General features: G+C 34.2%; 1 protein-coding gene across 4 annotated transcripts in view; it reads right to left on the bottom strand.

Annotated features, from left to right (window-relative positions):
• Positions 1-249: 249 nt before the first annotated feature.
• The window catches only part of InR (Insulin-like receptor), a 94,044-nt gene continuing 71,679 nt past the window's right edge, over positions 250-22,614 (bottom strand). For all 4 annotated transcript variants that reach the window (XM_070112270.1, XM_070112274.1, XM_014233218.3 and 1 more), the window contains 18 exons: positions 12,878-13,293; positions 12,664-12,802; positions 12,433-12,599; positions 12,078-12,357; positions 11,870-12,017; positions 11,595-11,803; positions 11,322-11,499; positions 11,027-11,234; positions 10,818-10,932; positions 10,503-10,701; positions 9,955-10,436; positions 9,537-9,844; positions 8,895-9,464; positions 8,671-8,842; positions 8,475-8,602; positions 8,161-8,422; positions 7,858-8,038; positions 250-7,153 (listed from right to left, as the gene is read on the bottom strand). In XM_070112270.1, coding sequence (XP_069968371.1) covers positions 5,389-7,153; positions 7,858-8,038; positions 8,161-8,422; positions 8,475-8,602; positions 8,671-8,842; positions 8,895-9,464; positions 9,537-9,844; positions 9,955-10,436; positions 10,503-10,701; positions 10,818-10,932; positions 11,027-11,234; positions 11,322-11,499; positions 11,595-11,803; positions 11,870-12,017; positions 12,078-12,357; positions 12,433-12,599; positions 12,664-12,802; positions 12,878-13,293 — 5,927 coding nt within the window. In that variant the 3' untranslated portion in view covers positions 250-5,388. The remainder of the gene's footprint in view (positions 7,154-7,857; positions 8,039-8,160; positions 8,423-8,474; positions 8,603-8,670; positions 8,843-8,894; positions 9,465-9,536; positions 9,845-9,954; positions 10,437-10,502; positions 10,702-10,817; positions 10,933-11,026; positions 11,235-11,321; positions 11,500-11,594; positions 11,804-11,869; positions 12,018-12,077; positions 12,358-12,432; positions 12,600-12,663; positions 12,803-12,877; positions 13,294-22,614) is intronic.

The following is a 22,614-nucleotide window of genomic DNA, read 5'->3' as shown; positions in this document are numbered from 1 at the left end:
ATCCTCATAAACTCCAGCTTTTAGTTTGAAAAATAATTTTTTAGTTAAAAATATTTTAAATTTTCAATCCCAATTTTACCGAACACCAAATAAAAGGCATTTTTAATTACTTACCGTTGTTAGATCACCTGCAGGAAGAAGAGAGCTCTTTATAGGACACAATTCCATCGACTGACTGCCTCGCAAATCATTATTCAGAGTATCAATAAGCAAGTACATAGGACATAGTACATATGTATAATGAAACTGTTTTCGAAAGTTTGAAATTATACGTTTCTTTATTTTTTAATTTAGATATAATTTATTGATAATTACAATTTAATAGTGTATATTAATATTCCTTAAATTAAGCTACTTTAGAAGACGGTATATTCCAAGCGGGGATATTGTATGCACGTTTGTTATTATGTTTGTTATCCGTTTCATTTGATTAGTAATTATGTAAATATAAAAAATCTAATGCTAATTTCTTTTACTTATCAAAAATTATACTAACTTTTGGATTTCTTTAGCACATGCTTTGTAGCATTTTTCTCTAAGCAACCTACTAATATATATACATATACATATATGTATGGGTAAATATACATATGTATGCATGCACGTTTGATTATAATTAGTAATTTCTGCAGATAATTTCTTTGCATACATACATTATTTATACTAAACCTACTTGCCTAATTCTTATAAAAATGCAAGCTTTAACAATTTCCGTGATATTTGGTTGCTTAAAATAATAAACTTGTAAAAAAATATTCTCAATTCAGTAAATAATCAAAACGTTGGTATAGTATAATGAAGCTTTAACAAATGCCTTAACATTTTTCGAAACAATTATATTTGTTAGCGTTACATACACATTTTTACGATACATACATATGTACATAAGCTGTTCCATACTTAGATCTATTCATCATCTTGCTGATTTTCGTCTATTATAATGGCTGTTCAGTTTGTGAAAGATGTGTTTTAATTGATTTTTCACTTTGGTTTTACTTTATTTTATGCTGTCATCACTTTCTAAGCTGGAATAATAAATTTTCTCATTTTACAATCAGAACAAAGGAACTATGTATATATTTCAGTCTTTTCGGTGCTTTCTTTCAAATATCTATCGTTTTACTGTTTGTGTTTTGTGTTTTAGGTTTTTGAATTTTTTTTTGTTACTGTTACGGTTTCTATTACTGTTGCTTTAGTTTTTTTATATTTTTGTAAATGTTACATTATTTAAATTAAGCTAGTTATCTTAGCATTACAGTTCTAAAATATATTATTTTACAGTTTTAATATGTGTGTAACTGCATTTATGAAGGGCAACCTGTGTCTATTTAGTATACTTAATTGTATATACTAATATATACATATGTATGTATGTACATACATGTTAATGGGTTGTAGTTTATACTTCTTAGTTTTATTCTTTGTAAATTGGCGACAAATGAACACTTGGAAATTGCATCAGCAGGTGTGCACACCTCAAAGCATGAAAAAGACTTTATACTGAATTCCTTCAAAAATAAGCGAGTTCAGCTAGTATAAATAATTAAAAAAATAAAATAATAATCCTGTAAACTTCTTGGCGTATAGGCGTATGCTTGGGATCAATATAAAAAGCTTTATATTCGAGTATTTAAAGTATTATATATATTGCTTATTTTTTACACATTTTTTATGGTATTATCAGTATGCATGATTAAACTAAGCTTCTCCAAACATAGTTTCCTTCGTTATAACAAAAATTATGGGTTAATTGAGTGCCGAAGTTAAATGAGTAATTTTTAGGTACAGTTAATTTTACAAGAGCAAATCAAAAACTTGTTGAACTGTACTCACTGCAGGGCTATAGTAGTACAGTTGTATACTTATACGTCTGCATACATATATTTTGTAGTGCTATTGAAACTTGATATTACAAAATAAACAGTGATTGCACCATTATTCCTCAAAAGCCAACACTTATAACAAAATTTCAACTGCCTAGATTATTTATGATGTAACCGCGCTAAAAAATTAGACCATTGTTGAATAACAACTTTGGTAAGAAATTCAATTCGATCGACTTTTTTCACGATTCGCATTCTTTTATATCCTTGTCAGATATTAGCAATTCGTATAGTTTATTTGTGGGTACATATACTAGTATTATAGAGTGTTGTATATATATACATGTACATACATGTATAAAAAATAATACAAATATTGCGTGCAATATTACAATGCCATTTGCTATATAGATACATATGTATGTACACGTTTACATGTATTTAAAATTTGATATAAAAGAGGCCAAACGTGCTTTGTGGGTTTTCAAAAATCGAATGTAAATACAAATACATGTTCAATAAAATTATTCTTCGTTTATATTTTCGCAGATTGCTATTTTGATTTAGTTCTTGTCCTACAATTAGACGGAATCTAATTAAATTTTCATTTAAATGTTTATTTTATTTTGAGATAAAAATATAATTTGAATAATGAATTTGAATTTTATTTATTTAGAAGATCAAATATATGTACCATTTAAAACTGTAAGCGTTCTTCGTTATTTTTGGAGTGTACATCCTAGCAAACACCTATTTAATGCAACAAAAGCGAATTCAAGATTTAGAGTAGAAAAACTTCTAAACAAAATATGTAATAATGCTATCTTTATTGAATTTGTTTCGAAATATTCATTACGAATAACATCATTTAATCTAATACGAACCAAGATAAAAATATGATAAATACTACACGTCATTAACTATGAGTTTTGCACGATCATTATTTGACTTGTATAATGAATGTGTGTATTTATTTTGTAGTCTATTTTATTAGAAAAGAAATGAGGAAATGAGTTTGTTTGTTATAAGCAGATTCTGTAAAAAAAAGTTGTGGAACAATGTACTAAAGCGAATGTAAAACTTTTGTTTAAATAAAATATATTTTTATTATTACTTTCAAAAGCTGCATATAGATAAATTCAAAACTTTTGCACAATCGCCAATTCTTTTGCATTTAATTTAATGACGATTTTTGCGACTCTAATTTCTTAACTTTATGAATCTTATTTAGTTACTGGATGTTTATTTTGAAACAAAATGAAATTTACTTATTTTTTCCGTTAATGTTTTTAATTTTACGGTCAACTGTACAAACTATTGTTCATAATTTATTATAACGTCTTCTTTTGCTTATGTACATACATATTTTCAATTAACACTTATTATTATTTATCTTAACCCTATTACTATTAATTATGCTAATATATTGAAATCGATAAGTATTTACGATTCGCCAAGAGAAATTATTTTCATATAAATTCCTCAGTTATTTATTTCACTTATTATATTACGTGTCGGGCTTACATTTAATTTGTACTTTATGTGTTTGTTTTATTATTAATAAATTTTTTATATCGTGGGTGTGTGAATCCTGTATCGCTATTCGTGCATAAATCAGTAAATAAAATCAAAATTTCTAAAGAAAAATTAAATTATTTCTAATTTGGAAATCAGTTTTTAAAGTTATTATTTCAAGTTTTAACTACGTTTAACCGATAAATTGCTAATTCAATATACATATAGTATATGTATGCATGTATGTTGTTAATAGTTTTTTGTGATTGTTCTTTTCATAATTGTAGGCCGAATAACTGTTGTTTAACGTTTGTATATAAGCAGTAATGAAATTGCATACATTTTGTCTTCTTGTCTTAAATAAATTTTCATAAGCAATTTTAATTTTTATATATAAATAATTGATTAGTATGAGTACAAAAAAGTTTGTGTGTTAAATGTTTCCTGGCTGAACACATATATTCATAATTATCTCAATTAGAATATGATTTTTAAATAATTTCCTCGTAATTATTTGCTAAGACTTTGAATGCATATTAAAGTTTCAACTCTTTGTGTATTTATTCATTTACTTTAGTACTTTAGCTATTTATGATTTATTAAATTTTTTTTATATTTTTTATTACTTCTGCTTAATTTTGGTATTACATATAATTTAATTTAATTAATTTTTTTCATTTTGATATTTGTTTTTTGTGATTTTTAAGCCGAAAGCATCATAAGTACATTACATTAATTTCTATTACACGTAGTCCACAGTGTGAAACTTTATAGGTATGCATAATAATTTGTAAAAATTTAAATTTTGACTAAATATAACTTCAAAGAAATAATTAAATTTGTTTTATTCAAATGAATTGAATATGAAACTAGCATGCAATTCTTTGTCATAGCTCTCGCTTCTTTTTTAGAATGCATTTATAATGCGATGTCTGTAATCAAACTCAACTTTGTGGCGAGTTTAACGCTAATAGGAATCTTCTAATAACAGAAATTCGATGCAAGTTTTTACAATATAAAATCGTGGATTTAACAAAATTTTCGAAAATACTTTACAAAAACTGAAAGCATAACTTATTTGCTGGAAATGCCATTTCATCGTATTAATTTGCTATGGTAAGTTAAATTTCGAAAGTGTACGAATCTTTTCTAAATTGCAAAATTCAAGTGAATAAAGACAATACATTTCAGTTATTACACGACTGTCGAGAAAGAGTTTAGGGAGTAAAGTTATTTAATTTAGCTCGCTTTGTATCTTTTCTTCAACACCTTTTGCTTTTATTTTTCATACTTCAAACAATTAATTTTAACTGAATGCATAATTTCATTGGAAAACTCACCAACACATTTCTTATCTTCTTTCCCTTTTTTAATTATAAGGTGTGTTTTAAGTTAAATTTTTAATTTGCACAATTATTTGTATCCAATCCTTCATTCATTTTACTGTGTTGTTGCTTCGTCAATAATTTAACCATTTGGCTCTCTACATATTCATTTCATCTAGTGCATTTGCATCTCGCTATTATATAATATTCCATTACAATTCTCTGTGTTAAGCACCCCTTTCTCATTCATACAATAGACTGCGTTGAACATCTCAACAGTTTTGGTTTTTTATTTAAACAGTATACTAAATGATGCTTGGCATATCGTATATAAATATACCTATATATATATATATATACATAGATATATACATAGAAGTATATATGTATATATCTGTGTTTTTATATACATACACATGTACATATAGAATAGTATATTTTAATTATTTTATTTAATTTACTTTTTTGTCTTAAAACTATCAGTAGGAAAAACAAAAATTTGCACTCAGGATGTGTCATCTACATTGTATGTACATATATCAATCAAATTATATACTTATTGCCACCGGGTAGAATTTGCAATAATTTAGATATTTATTTTGGATCTAATATATTCGCCACTTGTGCTACATAATAAAGTTTCTTAAGATTCGTCGTTTGTTTTACTTTGGCAGTGTGCGCTTCCTTGTCTTTTTCTTTCTATGCTATTCCTTCGCTTTCTGATATTACGTCTCACGTCCTATGAAACCATTTGGTGGAGGCTGTTGCTGCTGTTGGGATTGCTGGCGTAACCACTTCTCTTTAAGTGAGTACGTGGTAGAGGGCTTAGACTGCATAGCTGGGGGAGGTGTAGTCGCTGTTGTTGCTATGGGTGTTAAACTTACATAGCTACTGCCACCTTCAGCCGCAGTTGAGAAGCAGCTGGTAGGAGTTGCTCCTGGGGAGTTACCTATTTTTGGTGTTGGTTTTTCATCTAATTTGTTTTGACTTTGGCTGCGGCTTCGTTTACCCCGCAACTTGCGATGTTGTTGCGCTTTATCACTGCCACGTCGATGACCACCGAGCAGTTCCATTTTAATATGTTCAGTTGGCTCATCGTCTTCATCTTCATTATCTTCATCATCATCATTGTCTACCACTTTGTGATCATCGCCAAGAGATGATGTCGATGATCTATTAGTGCATGGATCACGTGGCTTAGGTCCCATCATTGTATAAGCGGCAGCGTCACTACTTTGTGCAATGGTTGTCTGTGTCAGTTTTGAAGGCGGCAAGGTAAGCGCTGCTGGTTGATTCATTACAACGTAATTAGGATTATCAGTGGTGCGTAGTGCAGAATCTGACCTTGCTGCGCCTATTAGAGTACAAGGGGAGTTATCAATAGTCATGCTAGTAGATGGTGCCGTATTTTTACTGGCTGGCTTATCAGGTGTTAATGTGGAGTTTAATGATTCGTCGAGGCGTTTGTAATTCCTGTTAGCACTTGCTGAGAAATCACTCATGTCACCTGCGCCTGAAAGACACGATGTGTTTGCAGTTTCATCCAGCAAACGGTAGTTGGGATTGCTGCTCGTATTTACGTCGGAAGAAGGTGTGAAAAAGCGAGGTGTTACGTAGCTACTAGCACTCCCACTGCCTCCACTCTCAATTGTGCCCAAATTCTGACCGCTTATACTCTTTTCACGACCAACGCTTGCTCCTGCTGCTATATTAGAAGTGCTACTCGAAGAAGTTGTGGTATTCGGATTAGAACTTGTGCTCCTATGGCTGGCATTACTACCCGTGCGTTTGTGATTAAAGATGCGCCGGTTAATGTTTTTAAAGCGCATTTTGTCGGCCACGGCTTTCAGACCCGAATAACGCCCCGTTGTTGTATTGGTTGATGAGGCATTTGACGAAGCGGCCGATGCAGTAGATGGATGCAGGGACGAAGAAATAGGTGTGCCCGTGATTTCATCTGGCATTGAACTAGATATTGGCATTATGGTGGGCATGCGATGCCGCGGTTTATTTCGTGGCAATAGTTGTTGGCCGCCGCTTCCGATTCTGGAACTATGACCAGTCGTTGGTACACCATCAAAATCGTCCTCGTCTACAGCTGCGTCGTAAGGCGCATGCTCGCGATAATTCGGACTTGGATCATACATTTCATATCCGCGCTCGTCAATTTCACTCCTAGCCCCAATCAAGGTAGTTTGTCGACCATTCTTAGTATTAAATTCTGTACGAGGATCATAGTCTGGAAGTACGTAATTGGCTGTCGTCTCTTCAGTTGGAAACTGGCTATAGCGCGATTGACGTAGTTGTGAACCGGGTTGATGTAACTGATGAGAATGCGAGTGAGAACCACCACTGACAATACCTGCCGATGTCGATGGCACCGAACTAAGCAGAGTTTGATTGTTGTGCGACATTTGCGAGAAATTGTAGCTATTTTTGGACTGGGCGTCGGGCGTGCTGCTGATAATGTTTGCTGAGCCTAGGCTGTGGCTGTCGTTCGAATTAAATTAAATATGAAGTTTGTGGTAAAAAAAGTTAAAATTCATTGTGTAATTTCAAAGACAGTGTGATGGTACAAAAATGTATGAGTTGAAGTAGCTCCCGTATATGATTATATACATACTGTGTATGCATAATAGAAATTAGTGATAAGTATTATGTGTCCATATGCGTGTGTTGATAGATGTGGAATGAATTTAGTTAGTTTAAGAACACGATTGACTGCCAATTCATATAGGTATGTTTTTCATGAATGAAAAAAAAGCAAATAATGTACATGTATGCAATGTACATTGTTGTAATAAATAAACTCATATTATTTGGTATCTTACGAGCTTATTTATAAAAATTTTTTATTGATATATTTTAAATAGTTTTGTTGTAATTTTTGGGCTATAACCGAACAATTTCCAATTGGTTAAGACTGTAAGTTTTAATTTTGTTAGAAGTTTGATATAATTCTTTAATTTTTTACTTTTACCAATACATTAAAATGGGGCATTATAATAAATATCTATAACTACGGAATTGTTTTTTTTTTAGTTTTTTCTGCAGTCAATGAATCAATTTGCTACAAAAAGTAAAGGTTGGAATTTCGCTCATGTCCTTGCATCTCTGATATTTACTCATTAGAAATTTGTTCTGATAGCCTAAAAATTACCTAAATTTTTGAATGTTGCTTGGCTTGCTCTCACCTATATGGAGAGTGAGGATGGTCATCGTCTATGGCCATTGGACTTTCGCCTTCATGTTCTACAGAGGAAGTGTTAGCCAAATTAAGTTTATATTCGTTGAATTCGTCAGTACGTAACGGAGTGGTAGCGTCATCGATTTCGTTCTCCTCACTGAATATATCGCCAGAGGGATGCATACTCTCTGGAAATTTCAAATGCTCAAGAAATGTTAGAATTTCTATATATGTGCTATGTACATAATTATGTAACGTAAACAATCTTGATATATTCTTAATATAACAAATGCGTATACAGTGAACATACCGGTTCTTTCTTTTTCACGTTCTTGCGTACCCTCATTTGAGAAGTAGTATGAAACTTCACGAAAGCGTGAAAGATAACCTTCGGAGTCTGTGTGCACATGTTCCAATAGTACGCGTATAATTTTGAAGAACGATGGTCGTTTCGAGGGGCGATGTTCCCAACATTGTTGCATAATTTCATAAATTTTGTCTGAACAATTATCAGGGCGTTCCATAACTCCGCCCTCGATGACGAAGCGCAATACTTGATCATTAGAATAACCCTAAAACGTAAACGTGTTAAGCAATTCAAAATAACTTATTATAAATACATACGGGATATGGCTGTGAAGCGAGTGTGACAATCTCCCAAAGTACTACACCATAACTGAAAACATCACTGGCAGTGGAATAGATGCCATCCCGTAAACTTTCTGGAGGCATCCAACGAACTGGTAACAAGCCTGTGTTTGAAGAATGTTTTAGTTATGCATTATTTTCGTTTCTATGTTCAAAGTTTTTTCATACATACCCTTATCTCCTTTTCGATAGTAATCAGTTTCATAAACGTCCCGTGTCATGCCGAAATCACCTATTTTAACTGTTAAATCTGCACCCACCATACAGTTACGAGCTGCTAAATCGCGATGTACAAACTTTTTGGCTGATAGATAAGCCATCCCATCAGCAATTTCTATAGCCATCTATAGGAAACAAAGGTCAAATTTATTCGCATAAATAAATTAAAGCACTCACCTGGAAGACACGACTCAATGGTGGTGGTTGCACGCCAGATTCGCGGTACCTGAAGGGCATTTCATCACCTTGTACGCTATCGGGACGGTGCGCTCGTAAGTATGACTTTAAGTCGCCGAACTTCATCAACTCCATTACGACTAATGCAGGTTGACCGACTGAACAAACGCCGAGTAGCCGCACAACGTGATATGTATCGAACTGCTTCATAACACTGGCTTCGCTCAAGAAATTAATCCGTTCACGATCGGTGGCATTTTCATTGACCGTCTTAATGGCACATGGAGTATCCTCGGTACCGTTTAATCCTTTAAGTATACCTTCGTATACCATACCGAAGGAGCCTTGACCCAGTGGACTTAATTGTAAAACGCGATCTCGTTCTACCTCCCAGCCGTCCTGCACATATTGCAGGCTAATATAGTATGGGTTGACGGTGGGAATGATTTTGATGTCGTTTGGAGGAGCATATTTTCGTCGAACGTACCAGTATACACCGCCCATCAACAAGATAATTCCAATGACTGCAATACAAATAGCGGCAATCAAAGCTCCAGACCATTTCTCAGGCTATGATTTATTGAAAGAAATTCAAGAGTTTTGAAATACTATTATCTGTAATCGTTGTGAATTTTTACTTACCGGAATGTCAATATAGACAATTTCTGAATAAACACCATCGCCAGCCAATGAATTTGCACGCACTCTAATACTGTAATTTCCGGTCGGTAACGGCATCATGTAGCCATTTGTCAAATTGCGATAATTTACTTCAGTGATGCAACGTTTCTCTTCCACAGCATCTTGCTCGGATTTCTTATAGGAAATCGTATAAGAGACTACGTCGCCATTTGGATTCGCTGGTGGATCCCAATTTAAGCGAACCTCACTTCGCGTTGTATTTGTTTGTACTAAGGCTACACGCAAATTCTCTATTTTGTCCACACCCTCTGTAAGCAAGATCATTACATGGTATTCATATATTATATGATGGTTAGGAGCATTTTCATAATTGCAGCATATTATATACAAGTACATATAGATGTGTGTATATACGTACCCATTTTTTTAGTACGCACAAACCTCATGCGTATATCACTACATTCCTTCTCGGTGGCACCCTCTTCGGGCTCACGACATGCTTCGACACCGATCGTATAGAAAGAGAAATGCTTGAGGTTTTTAAATTCATATTTATTGGTGGTGGCCGACACATTTTGCACGAAAGTCTCATAAAATTGACCAGTCGAATCCATACGGATGTCAGTATTGTTCGATGCATTTCTATTGCCAAGTGTGGTTCGCTCAATTGGTGCCACCGTAGTTATAATGGTCGCATCCTCCTTGCTACCATCGTCATATGTCGTCTTGAGTATAATATTTTCTAAATTATCGGGGATAGTACGCATGTGGCGTACAAGAAAACTATCTTCAGGATTGCCCTCACTGCGTCGGCGTCGCTGTTTGGCATTTATATCCGTGAGCGAAATTTTGTTTTGATCGACGTTTTTAGGGTTCGCCTTTTTGCTATCGTTTGTGTGCCTGTAAAATGTAAAATATGTGTTAAAGGAGTCGGGGATCAGGATTTTTCTTTTAAAAATTACTTACTTTACATAAACGAAATTCTGTAGTGTATTCTCGAAATCGATGCCAGCAACAATTGTGGCCTCACTGGTATCGATGTCACTGTGACTTGGCGATTTTTCACCATCACATTTGCAATTGGCAGCGTTTGGTGGTTCCGTCACGCCACCAGGGCTATCGCGTGTAGGATCCTTTGTATCATCGTCTTTGTCTATTTGGGCGGCTATTTAATAAAGCGTAATAATTTCATATTATATATGGATGCAATACATAGATACCCATATACATTTACATGAGCGTATGAAGAAGACATATAAAGTGGACATATAATTCACTTACGATCCTTGCAGTAGTTACGAGAATCCAGGACTTGACTTCGTTTGTCGAGAGTAGCATGTACACGATAGACTGTTAGATTGCCTTGCGGATTCGCGGGTGGTGTCCATGTAATAGCCTAAAAAAATTCGTTTCAATATTTAGATGGTGAACTTAATTAATATGAGATATTGAAAAATGTAGTTCCACTAATTATTTACGATATTACTTACGATTTGAGAGCTCGATATTGCGTAGGCGTTTAGGCTTTGTACGAATTTAGGTTGCGCAGATTTCGTTTTAAAATGATGTATATCACTAAGTGCGTTACGTTTCTCCGACGATATAGTCCAAGTTTTAACATAATATGCGTACTGAGTATATGGTTGCAGATTTACGAAGATATATTGGTTATCTTTGGTGGGATCACTCACAATCCAACTATAATTATAGTAAAAATAGTAGAATATAGATTTTAATTTTAAGATAATTTTATAATAACAATTCCAAGCGCATTATTAGTCTTACCTGTCGTCGCAGATGCGCTGGGAATGTTGGGTGGCATTTTTGTACTTATCCTCCATTAAAAAATATTGATAACCAATGAATGTGCGGTTATCATCAAATACCAATGGATTCTTGATTTCCGCAACCGCAACACGACTCGACACCTTTGTCACGTTAACATACAATTCTTCTGTGTTACCTAAAAATCAGATAAGCACGTAGTATGAGTAAGTATAGTTTTTTATTCAGCACAATAAAGAAGCTATCTCTTAATTTTGTTATTTAAGCACTCACATGACCCCTTATGTCCGTTGGAATCCGTGGCCACTTCATTTTTATCGAATGTTGCGTTTTCTTTCATCGTCCGAAGGAGTTTCTCAATCTCATTGTAACATAGCTTTGGGTTGAAATGAAAGAAGACGCGACCCCTTTCAATATCTACGGTACGGTTTTTGCCCCAAACTGTTTCAAGATCATTATTCTCAAGTGCATAAATTGCAAATCTACAACAGACCGCAATTCATCAATAAATATATACAATATACTTGAAGTTTGTTCTGTATACTTACTTGTTTTCACTGAGTTCAGTACCATTAATACGCTTTAGGTGTTTGAAAAACGACAATGAAGTCAAACCGTATGTACCTTGTACCTTTAGAAATGTGCTGATTTCTTGAATGGACGACAGACCGGATTCCAACTCCTCCATTAAGTGTTCTTGAAAAGAGTTCGACAATATATATGGTTTTAATGCGGATATTTACGAATGTGACTTACTTCCGCCACGCTTAATGCTTATAGTTAGTCCGTTTTTAACAATATGCGTGCAACCAGTAAAGTCCTTCGCGCGCTCCACACTATCGATGTGAGCACCATCACACTTGTTCACGCAGTTGTCGCCGCATGCCTGGCAGGTCGAGCCGATTTTGTTGTAACCATTCGGGCATCGTGTGGAACACTTGCCGTCATAAGGCACAATAATTTGTGGTTTGTTATTTTCGAATTTGGTACCGATTCCAATACATTCCTCGGCAGTGAGGCAGCGACGATCCAAGTACTAAAGAAGTTAGTGGAATGAAAGGCGTCAGGATTAGCAGTAAATTTATTTTTCAAATGAGAAATTTGCTCTTACGCTAAAATAATTAGGAGGACATTTCTCTATGCAGGTGTTGTTGTAGATGGAGAAATCACGGCAACTGATACATTCATCCAAGTTGTTGGGCGAACAGCCTCCAAGACAGTTCTCATTGCAGCAAGTGTTCTCGTTTACGCAATTATTTTTACAGCGGTCAGGGCAGACTGTCAGGTAAAAAATTCGTATAAAATATTTTTCCGTTATACTGTCTACAAATAAAGGACTTACTCTTTTGGCACTTCTTATTGCTCCAACAACGCCTTTGTCCATCGAATTCCTTGCAGGTTAATTCGGTATCGACGCTATCTTCTCTGCCAGCCTTTGTGTCTCCCGGACATTTGGGACACTCAATTAATTTGCTATTATTCTGGAGCACCAAAGCAAACATTTAATGGATATTTTTGAGAAACAAAACAAATACCAACACCGGATTCGAACTTACCTCGATTGTTATTTCCGCGTCACTGTTTACAATGCGCTTCCAAGCAATTGTCTTCACATAACAAAGTACGATATTGTTCTCAAGGCGTACGCCACCACGTGATATGGTTGTTAGTTTGGAAAGGCCCAAATCCTCCAAATGTGGATTGTAGTAGACAATGAGGGCATAACCTTCAAACAGCGTTGTACCTCGAATGATGCTTAAATTTGGAAAGATTTGTGACAGCGATCGTAGATTGTGAACCCGATAAATGATGATGAATTCCGTGACTTCTGTTAGCAATGGAAAGGTCTGTGTGAACTCCTGCGGGTTGTGCTGATTCATGAGTGTGATGAGTAGGAAACCTTCTATGACCGTGCAATTGCGCAACTGACTCAATTCGCTGGGAGAGTTGCGTATATCTAAGGAGCGGCATACTGTAAATATTAATGGAGTTAAGTGTAAATATTTATTCGATTTCGAGTGATTTAAATACAAAATTTGTACAAAAAAACTTGTTAATTGTTTAACTAAAGCTTTGCAGAATATCTCTTAACCTAGGAATATAATAAATTACATATACACATACATAAATACTTGTATGTATGTACATACATAAGCATCTTACATACTTGTATATAAACTAAGCATTGAAGGTGAAATTGAGCACACAACACTGTAGAGGAGAATGTTTGGCCTAAAGTTTTTTACGTTCCAGACGTGCTAAACTCCTCGGTTAAAGCCACCGAAGGTGCGGCATTTAGAGAGCAACTTCATGTGTATGATTTTTGCATACGTTATGCATTTGTGTAGTATTGCAGTAGTTTAGTTTCTTTTATTATACACAATAGTTTTGATGTATTTAAATGCAATTACAGTGAAACGATTATAAATTTAAATAATCTTCTATCATTCTTGGTTTAAACGAAATAAAAGTACTTGAAAGTAACAGAAAACAGTAGTCTACTGATCGTTCTAGCTTTCAAGTTGTTATTGTATTTATGTGAATAGCTGGAATAAGTACTTACGAGTACACACATAAATATGTATGTAGGCAAATTACAGCTTAGTTAAATTAACACTCTTAGCAGGTTTAAAACTTTTCAAGTAAGTCTTTTTATGAATGTTTCCAACTTAAGATATCTCACAATTATTTTGCACTTTAAGCCAATAACGGAATTTTCAACGAAATACCTACTGTGTCACGGCTTTGGTATCTTTGGAAGTTTCTGCACACTTAATTACTACGTATATACACACATGCATATGGACATACATATGTACTCATGCGAGAGCCTCAGCTGCAACTTGCAACTTCAACTTAAAACAGATTACACAAAACCACAGCAACGTCATTTACGTGAATGAGGCCTGTTTGTATCGCCTACAATGTTGTATGTACGGGTATGTGAAGCATCAAAAGCCTTAAAATATTCCAGTTTTCAACCAGAAATTTCTGTCTGAAGTTGAACTAGTTAGAAAAAAATCAGTTTGATATAAGTTATAGAATTATTTCCTAAAGAGTTTATGATTTGATCAGTTATTTTACTCCGCTTGTGGTGTACTTGTATATTAGATTCAAAGTAGTATTTAACTAGTTGATTTGAGATGGCATGTTACGGCTTCAATTTGTTTATGTGTACTGTGCATTTGCTACGACTCCGTCATTTGGAATTGGTTGTTGGCCACATTTTTGCCGTATTGAAAAACGCCGTGAACAGAAACAACAACAAAGGCTCTTAAACGCATGCTCCCATTGAACATTGTAACAAATACTTGCTTAGAGTTTACTCACCCAAAAGCGTTGCCTCCATTCATCACACGCTGCAGTTCTTAACTGAACTGTTGTTTGCTAACGCATCAACAAGTTGTTTAGCAGAGCTTTGGAATTCCTTAAGTACATACAAGGCACACAACTAAACACACATGCATGTTTTTTGTATGCGTATATATAAGTGTAGACGTACTGTAAATGCATTCCAAACTTCGGACGAAACATTATTTAGTTAAGTATTGAAGATAATAACGGCTCTATGGTAATTATGTTAAGTAAATAGGTGTGTATGTATGTATTATATTAGTTGGATAAATAATGATCGCGATAGTGTTGAAGTCAGCGACAATTTGCGAAGACTAAATGACACTAAATGAAATTGATGAATGAATAAAGACACTGCAAAATGCAGTCAGACATTGCATTGACAATGTATTTGCGATAATCGTCAAGCTGAGGAAACACTTACGATAAAGGCGTTATGTAATACATATACTTTTTTTTGATTTTTTACGTTTTCGGAAAACGATGAAGACAGTAATCGCTGTATTAAATAATACCTGAGCTAATCCCCTTCTTTACAAAGATTAAGTTTGTTTGAAATATATCGTGAGCTTCATTGATAGATATCATACCGTACGGTCTGTTGAAGCGGACGGTAGAAGCGGTAGAAGCATTTACATTGCGCTCTTATAAGGTAGGTCGTATCAGCTGACGTACGGAAGGGAGGAATGTTGGTGACTGTTTGTAATGGACGCCATAGCGTATGAGTGATTTCACGCAAACTAAGCTACACTAAGTATTCGTCACTTTTACCAATAATTCTCAAAATGTTTGCGCTTAAGATGTCTAAGAAAAGCTACATATATAAATACGTACGTAGTTACGTCTTCATTCAGACTCGACAATCATTACACAAATATGTACTGATCAATTTGCTTTCAGGGCCAACATTTCAAAATGATTAATGTTGGTTTCTGAAGTACATACGCGTTCGCCCGCTTAGCTCGGCGCTGCTTTCTGGTGTTAGCTATTCTGTTTTTAATTTTCGCTATTGCCCCTATGTCGTGATTATGATTGTTTATTTCTTACCACCGCTTGCTATTTTTATGTGGATTTGTGTTGGTTTATAATTAGAAATATCTCGTATTAGAAACCAGAACAACAAAAAAAAAAAAAAACAATAATAATAAAAAGAGCATAAAAAAGTAAATTTAGCCAAAATGTTTATTTACGCACACGCAGCTCATGCCTGCACACGCACAAATTCGTACGTATCGCGCAAGAAAAATCGTTATTAAATAGCTGAATTTGCGCACATAGAAAGTGCGTTTGTACACACGGGTATGCTGATAAACAGACTACATAGTATGATCATATGTACATCAAAGCGGATTGATTTACAAGGAGCCAAAAAAAATCTAATGTACATGTATGTAGTATATTCTTACTTTACGAAAAAAAATTTAATAACTTTGTTTTAGCAAAAATAACAGAAAAGGCGTGAGAAACATGTGTGGTTGTTGTTGTAGCGGCAGAATTCTGCCGAGTTGACAGTCCTGGCCGGATAAAATCCGGGTTCGTTCTGGTTATGTAGACCTGTCGTGGGAACGGGTAGAAACATGTGTGAATAGCAACTCGGGAGGTAGAGGTGATTAAACTTCGAATATACTACCCTCTTTCCTTAAGACAATGCAGCTAACAGACATTTCTTACATGAATAAAAAGTGTATATAAAGTATGTATGTGAGATGTAAGTACATAGGTATGTAAGAATGGTCATTAAAGGGTGAGAGTACATTTATAAGCGTCTAAATCGCAATGTATTTCTATGGCAAACTTTTCATGATACTTACAACAATGTAGTATTTTCTTATCTGATTACCTCAAGAGTCACGGTCTTTTTCGTCGTGATTGGCGCACGGACGTTTGACGGTTAGTCACATACTTGTATACATGTAATGTTATTAGATTGGTATATACTCTGATATACATACATACATATATTTGTACATTTATGACTTCTCTCCTGGACCCATCGTTGAATGGAAAACACATTTCCAAGTATTTTTGAATGAATAATAAATGCCTCCCAAAGCAGAAGTCAATGTTCGAGTGAGTAATCAAGAAACAATTGCAAATAAATAATATGTATTATACATATATGTGTTTACGAAGTATAAAGTGTTTAGTTCATTCATCAATTGCATTACCATTGTAGTAATCTCACTCGTATAATTGCATGTATTTACGTTAAGTGTTTATCTATAACTATTTGCTCGAAATCGCAGATATTATTATTTCACTGGCGCCAGCAGTTCAGTTAGGTGGTAAATGTAAACGGAAAAAGTAAATTTTTTACTTAAAAAGCTCAAATTCATCACCTATCTTTATGACGGGGCATGATTTCTTAGAACTTTGCGACTAGTCGACCACTTGAAAAAGCAAACATTTCGTGAACCTCTGACGCCAGCGGGATACTCGGCATACTTGTATATATTCGTATATATGCTTGCACATATGTAGATGACTGCATACACTCTAGTATACATAGTGAAATATATTTACTTATACTTATCAGTTAAAAAATTAAAATTTCTGTTTCAAAATCCAATAAGAGACAGGGTTCATTTATAAAAACTTGATTTGGCGAATACACATTGGCAATGGCAGTATGCAACACTTTGCAATTTTGGTATTTCCGCTTCCAACATTAAATTGGCAAATATTTTCGACGCTCGTTTTTGCGTGGTATGCGAATATGACTAAAAGAGATCCATGCATTATTTTTTGATACAAATTCTTTTGCGGATTATCTGCGTCCGTGTGTATTATATACAAAGATTAAATAAATTAGCGAACAGAGTAGTTTTCCAGCAAGATGCTTTAAAAACATTTTAGGTTTAACATTGTACATACCTATAACATAATTTTCATGTGGCATCTACATACATGCAAAATAGTGATTCTACGGTTTTACATAAATACACTATATTAAAATAAAAATCCATTAAATTGAAACTCATATGACTGTGTTAACATGAAATAATCCTTTTCCTCGTCGATCGCTAAATTACGAGTTGCCTCAACAATTGTTTCCGTGTCTGAAGGCAGTCATAAGCCGGCATATGTCCATAGCTATATATGTTTGTATTTATATGGAGAGTGTGCAATGGAAAATCTCAGCATGGAGAGTAAAAGACACTAAGTGCCGTTTCACATTGGGATTCAAAAGAGTCTGATTCATTTGAAACCGAGCGCTCTTGCAACCATTCAAAGAATTTGAAAGTGAAAAGGAATGCTGAAAAGGGTAGCAGCGAGCTGTTACGAACAAGAACACAAAGCGTGCCACCCGAACACGAGTGGCACGGTCCCTTCGTCTTTCCTCGTCGTCCCCTCGCCCACAATAAACTGGTATGAGACTCTTTTGAGTCCCTGTGTGAAACGGCACTAACAGACGTAGAGAATTCGTGATGACAGTGCAAATCCGAACATATGTATGTAATGTAATGTTTATTCGATGCAATATGATGCAGCAGAGGTAATGTTTCATTGTTTGCGGTTGAATATCTCAGCGACTGACTTGCTGAAATTACTCGGCGATTGTTTTATGTAAGTACACATACCATGCTCGTATCACAATTATAATAACAACAATAATACATCATGTTGTTGAGTATGCAATGCCGGCTGGCGCCACACCATGAAAGTCACTTAAACAACAACAAAATCACCAAAGTCATCACAACAAGTATTTATTGCACAGCAGGTATTTTTAATAAATAGATATATATTTATGTGCTATTTCCCTTACAATTGACTCTTTTGCATGCCTCTATTTCACCGACTCCATACAAACCCAGGGAATTTCAGACTACTACTGACGAGCGTATAGATGTCGCAAAGTAAATATATGTCGGTACATATATCGATCCCAATTGTTATCCCATATTTGAGCTGACGCGAGCTCTTGGATGCCAATTAGGAATCCAGTCTGGTTTTGGTGATCATATAATGACGAATGATTTCGGTTATTATTTTCTGAAATTATTTTCAAATTTTATTTGCTTTTCGATTCCTTTTCATTATTTTCTTTACTAGAGGCATGCAAATACGTATGTAATAATTTAAAATGTTCCATTCACTAATTTTATTCCGACGTCCATATACCATACACTGCGCGTCACCTGGTTAGCACACCTTGATCAACCTAAAACAATTGCTTCTGATTTTTTTGTTATTAACTTTCAACGATGTCAACAAGAGAGCAATTTAAAAGTGAGCTTATCTATTGTTAACTTAAAAAAATTTGTTTGGCACTTTGCACGATACGATTAAGCACCGATTCACACGGTACGAGTGTTGAAGTCTGGGATTGAAGCACAAAACGTCGATTTAATGCAGTGGGCGCCCCAATCACCTGACACCGATGTAATTAAAAATGGGGGATGATTGGGTCGCAAAGTTTTCGAGTCAGGCGGACAGTATTTTACTAAAGAGGAATTAATTGAATACATTAAAATTGCATTAATTTCCTTAAATTTTTTTGGAAATCGTACTAATCGCAACCCACTCTGGTCTTTGAGATTATTCTCAAAAAAGCAGGATCGACTTATTATTAATATAATATAATACGTAAGTTTAAAAATATGTTCTTGGCAAAAATTTGTTTAAAATACTGAAAAGGGATATGTGCTAACCTGATGACCTAATTTTCATTTTCATTTTTCTGTTGTTTTCGGAAAAAAATTATTAAAAAATATAGAAGAAAAGGTAAAACAATAATTGCTGTTTTATTTAGTAGAGAATTGATGCGTTAATAGCGGCTAATCATTTTAGAATTGTAGCCTCTGTAGTTTAAATAAAAAATTAACCAAAACGGTTTAAACTTAGGTGACCATATTTGTACCGGCAAAATCAGGGCCGTTTTGTTTTAGTCATCGATTTTTTCCATATTATAATTCACTGAAAATCGCGACATATAAGAGACGGTAAGAGAGCAACACAATTTTATTCAATTAATTTTTTTTTAAATTTCTAAGCCCGGGACGCTTTACTCAGAATCCGGACTGTCCCGTCCAAACCTGGACGAATGGTCAGCTAAGTTTAAGCCCGAGCTGTGCTAACCTGATGAAGCGCAGTGTATGTCTATGGCATATCTGCCATACGCATGTAAATGTATTTGTACATATGTAGTAAATGCTTTCACACTTCTGCCCTTGTTTTCTTTGTTGTCTTCGGATGAATAAAATTGACTTGCAGTGCGAGTAGTGGAACAGTTCTGTAGGGGAGCTGCGTTGCTTTTGTGCAAAATATGCAAAATGCTTTGCAATAACAACTATGTCGAAAGCACTTGCATACACACTAAACAATCAATTGTCTCTCCGGGTATACCATACAAATGCATTTATATATGCACATGCACACACACGCACATACATTTGTTACTGAGACGGAGCATCAGAATAAGTGCGACATAGGGAAGTGGGATACTTAAGAACGTACATTTAGCACTTTGATTAAATTGTTTGTTTGCTTGACATTATTTCCCACAATTGACTGTTTGTGTATGATTTGTATTTATGATGGTGGTCATGTGAGTGCAAATACCCGCACAGAATACATAACTAGCAGACAAACTGACGCACGACAAAATATTTTGGTGAAAATAACTTATTGTGTATAAAACTTTACGATATATATTATTAGTAATAATAACTTCTTCACGATTAGTAATAGGTATATATTATTGTATAATAGTAGGCATTTCATTCGCCCACTTGAACTAACTGCACTCGTTCAAGGAACTAATCGATGCGAGAGAAATTCTGTGAGCAAATTTGTGAAAATGATCAAAAACGAACATTAGTGGAGAAAAGGAAAAAATTATATAAATGACTTTAAAGCAAAAATGAAGCAATTTATGTATGTATATACAATATGTTAATGAGAACGAAGACCTCGAACAGTTATATCGAGCAAATGTGCATAATCTGATGTTCTATAAACGACACTTCAGGTATTTTATATTTTGCATTTGGGCGCGACAAATTCCTGTTTACCGCACGGCCACTTGATTTGAAACATGTCTCAATTAAACGACATATCTCAGCTACTTGACTTAGTGTTACTTTATTGTGCTTTGTGCTCCCGTGACTTATTTTCGAGATGGGATTTTATTGGTCGCATGCAAAAAATCAATTTTCAATCAACATTATCGTAAGAACATTTATTAAATTTAGTTTGTAATACTTGATCATATAAAATTACAATGAATAAAAATCATTAATAAATTGTTGAACTACTTAAAAGCTGTAGATCGATTTTTTTTAGAATAATGGCAATCATTCTTCGATTTCTTAGTTATTTTGTGTTGAGTTCTTGGTTAGAATGTGCCCACATACTTGAAAGCTCCTCTAAGCAAAATGCATCAAAATGACTCTATATATACTACTTGAGTATTTTTTTTTATAAAGCAACTTATAAACACCTTTACATACATACATGCAAACATCTATTCTTTCATCTTCTGAAAATAAATGTTCTAAATACTTCATCAAATTTAGAGCACCAAGTACTAATAATAGACCTTCCTTATAAATATAAATTATATGCAGAGAATCATTTAGCGAATCGTTTCTATGCTAAATCCATTTCACTTTGAGGATCCAAAATAGATTTCTGCAAACAAATTTATAGCCGTTTTAATACGAGTATAAGAGAATTGTAGATGTCATAAATTAGATGTTATTACTTTTTCAACAACACGTTTTCGTGGGTTAGGAATGTTATAAATTGTCACGTCAACTGTCAGGACTTGGATAGATCTAATGTTAGAAATATTAAAGAAGATCGCGCTGGTATAAATGCTCTTGTTGTTGTTTTACTTGTTGCTTTAAATATTGTATTCGACTATCCTGAATTATGCATGGTAAAAATGCACGCAAACATAATAAATTGTCAAAATACAAAACTCCATATGCCAAACATATACATACAAGTATATATGTATAACGTGAAGAAATTAATCAAACATACCAATAAACACAATAAACATTAAAACACACCGAGAATGGCATATTGACAGCAAACACGCATTTTTTCTAATTGTGATGTTGAAGTTGGCCTAATGGAGCGGAACTGTAGGATTGCATATACTATTTTCGTGTTTACATCATTAACTGATGCCTACCAACAATTTTAAACTATTTTTAAGCCACCTCTGAATTACGGTTGGATTTTGGTCGAAATTTTTCTCTCAAGTCATACGTACACTCGAAGTGTGCTTTTTCTACTTATAAACAAATCGTTTCTCTATAAAGTAAATAGAAATAAAAACATTGTTACTACTTGTCAGTAATTTTAGTTTTGCTGTGAGCAGTATTCGGCACATTGACATCATAATTCTTGAACAACTTTTAATTCTTGAAAGTGAAAATAATCTTCGCAATTATCATATGATTATTAATGAATTTTGAATTTGCTGTTGCTTTTGAGTTTGCAAAAATTGGCAAACTTGTGAAGGAATTCAATTTGACATTGACAGATGTTTCAAAATTCATATTCATCGGCATCATGACATATTTTTGAAAATACCATACCTTTCGCAATTACTGTCAAATTATTGTTGTTGGTATTTATTTCATTGCCATCTGTGAGTGCATGTTTTGTGCAAATTTACAAATATACCATTAGCGAAATGAATATTTAGCAACAATTATGTGGTCAACGACTTATCAGTGAGTGACGTTATCACTTTCAATACTATTTTCAGACATTATATGTTTTATTGTTTATTATTTTGCTGCATTTTGTCAAATCCTTTTGCCATTCTTACTTCTGAATTCGGATTATAACCCCGCCCACTCCCCACATAACGATTTTCTCAAAAACTACGAGAAGTGCGATAAATCTATAACCAACTGCGCCAGAGACATACAATTTTACACCCGAAATTCGAACAATGGGTGTGGACCCGCCTACA

Source organism: Bactrocera oleae, chromosome 2 (genome assembly GCF_042242935.1).
Source record: "Bactrocera oleae isolate idBacOlea1 chromosome 2, idBacOlea1, whole genome shotgun sequence".
In the NCBI taxonomy this organism is placed as follows: domain Eukaryota; kingdom Metazoa; phylum Arthropoda; class Insecta; order Diptera; family Tephritidae; genus Bactrocera; species Bactrocera oleae.
This window is presented reverse-complemented; position numbering and strand designations above follow the sequence as displayed.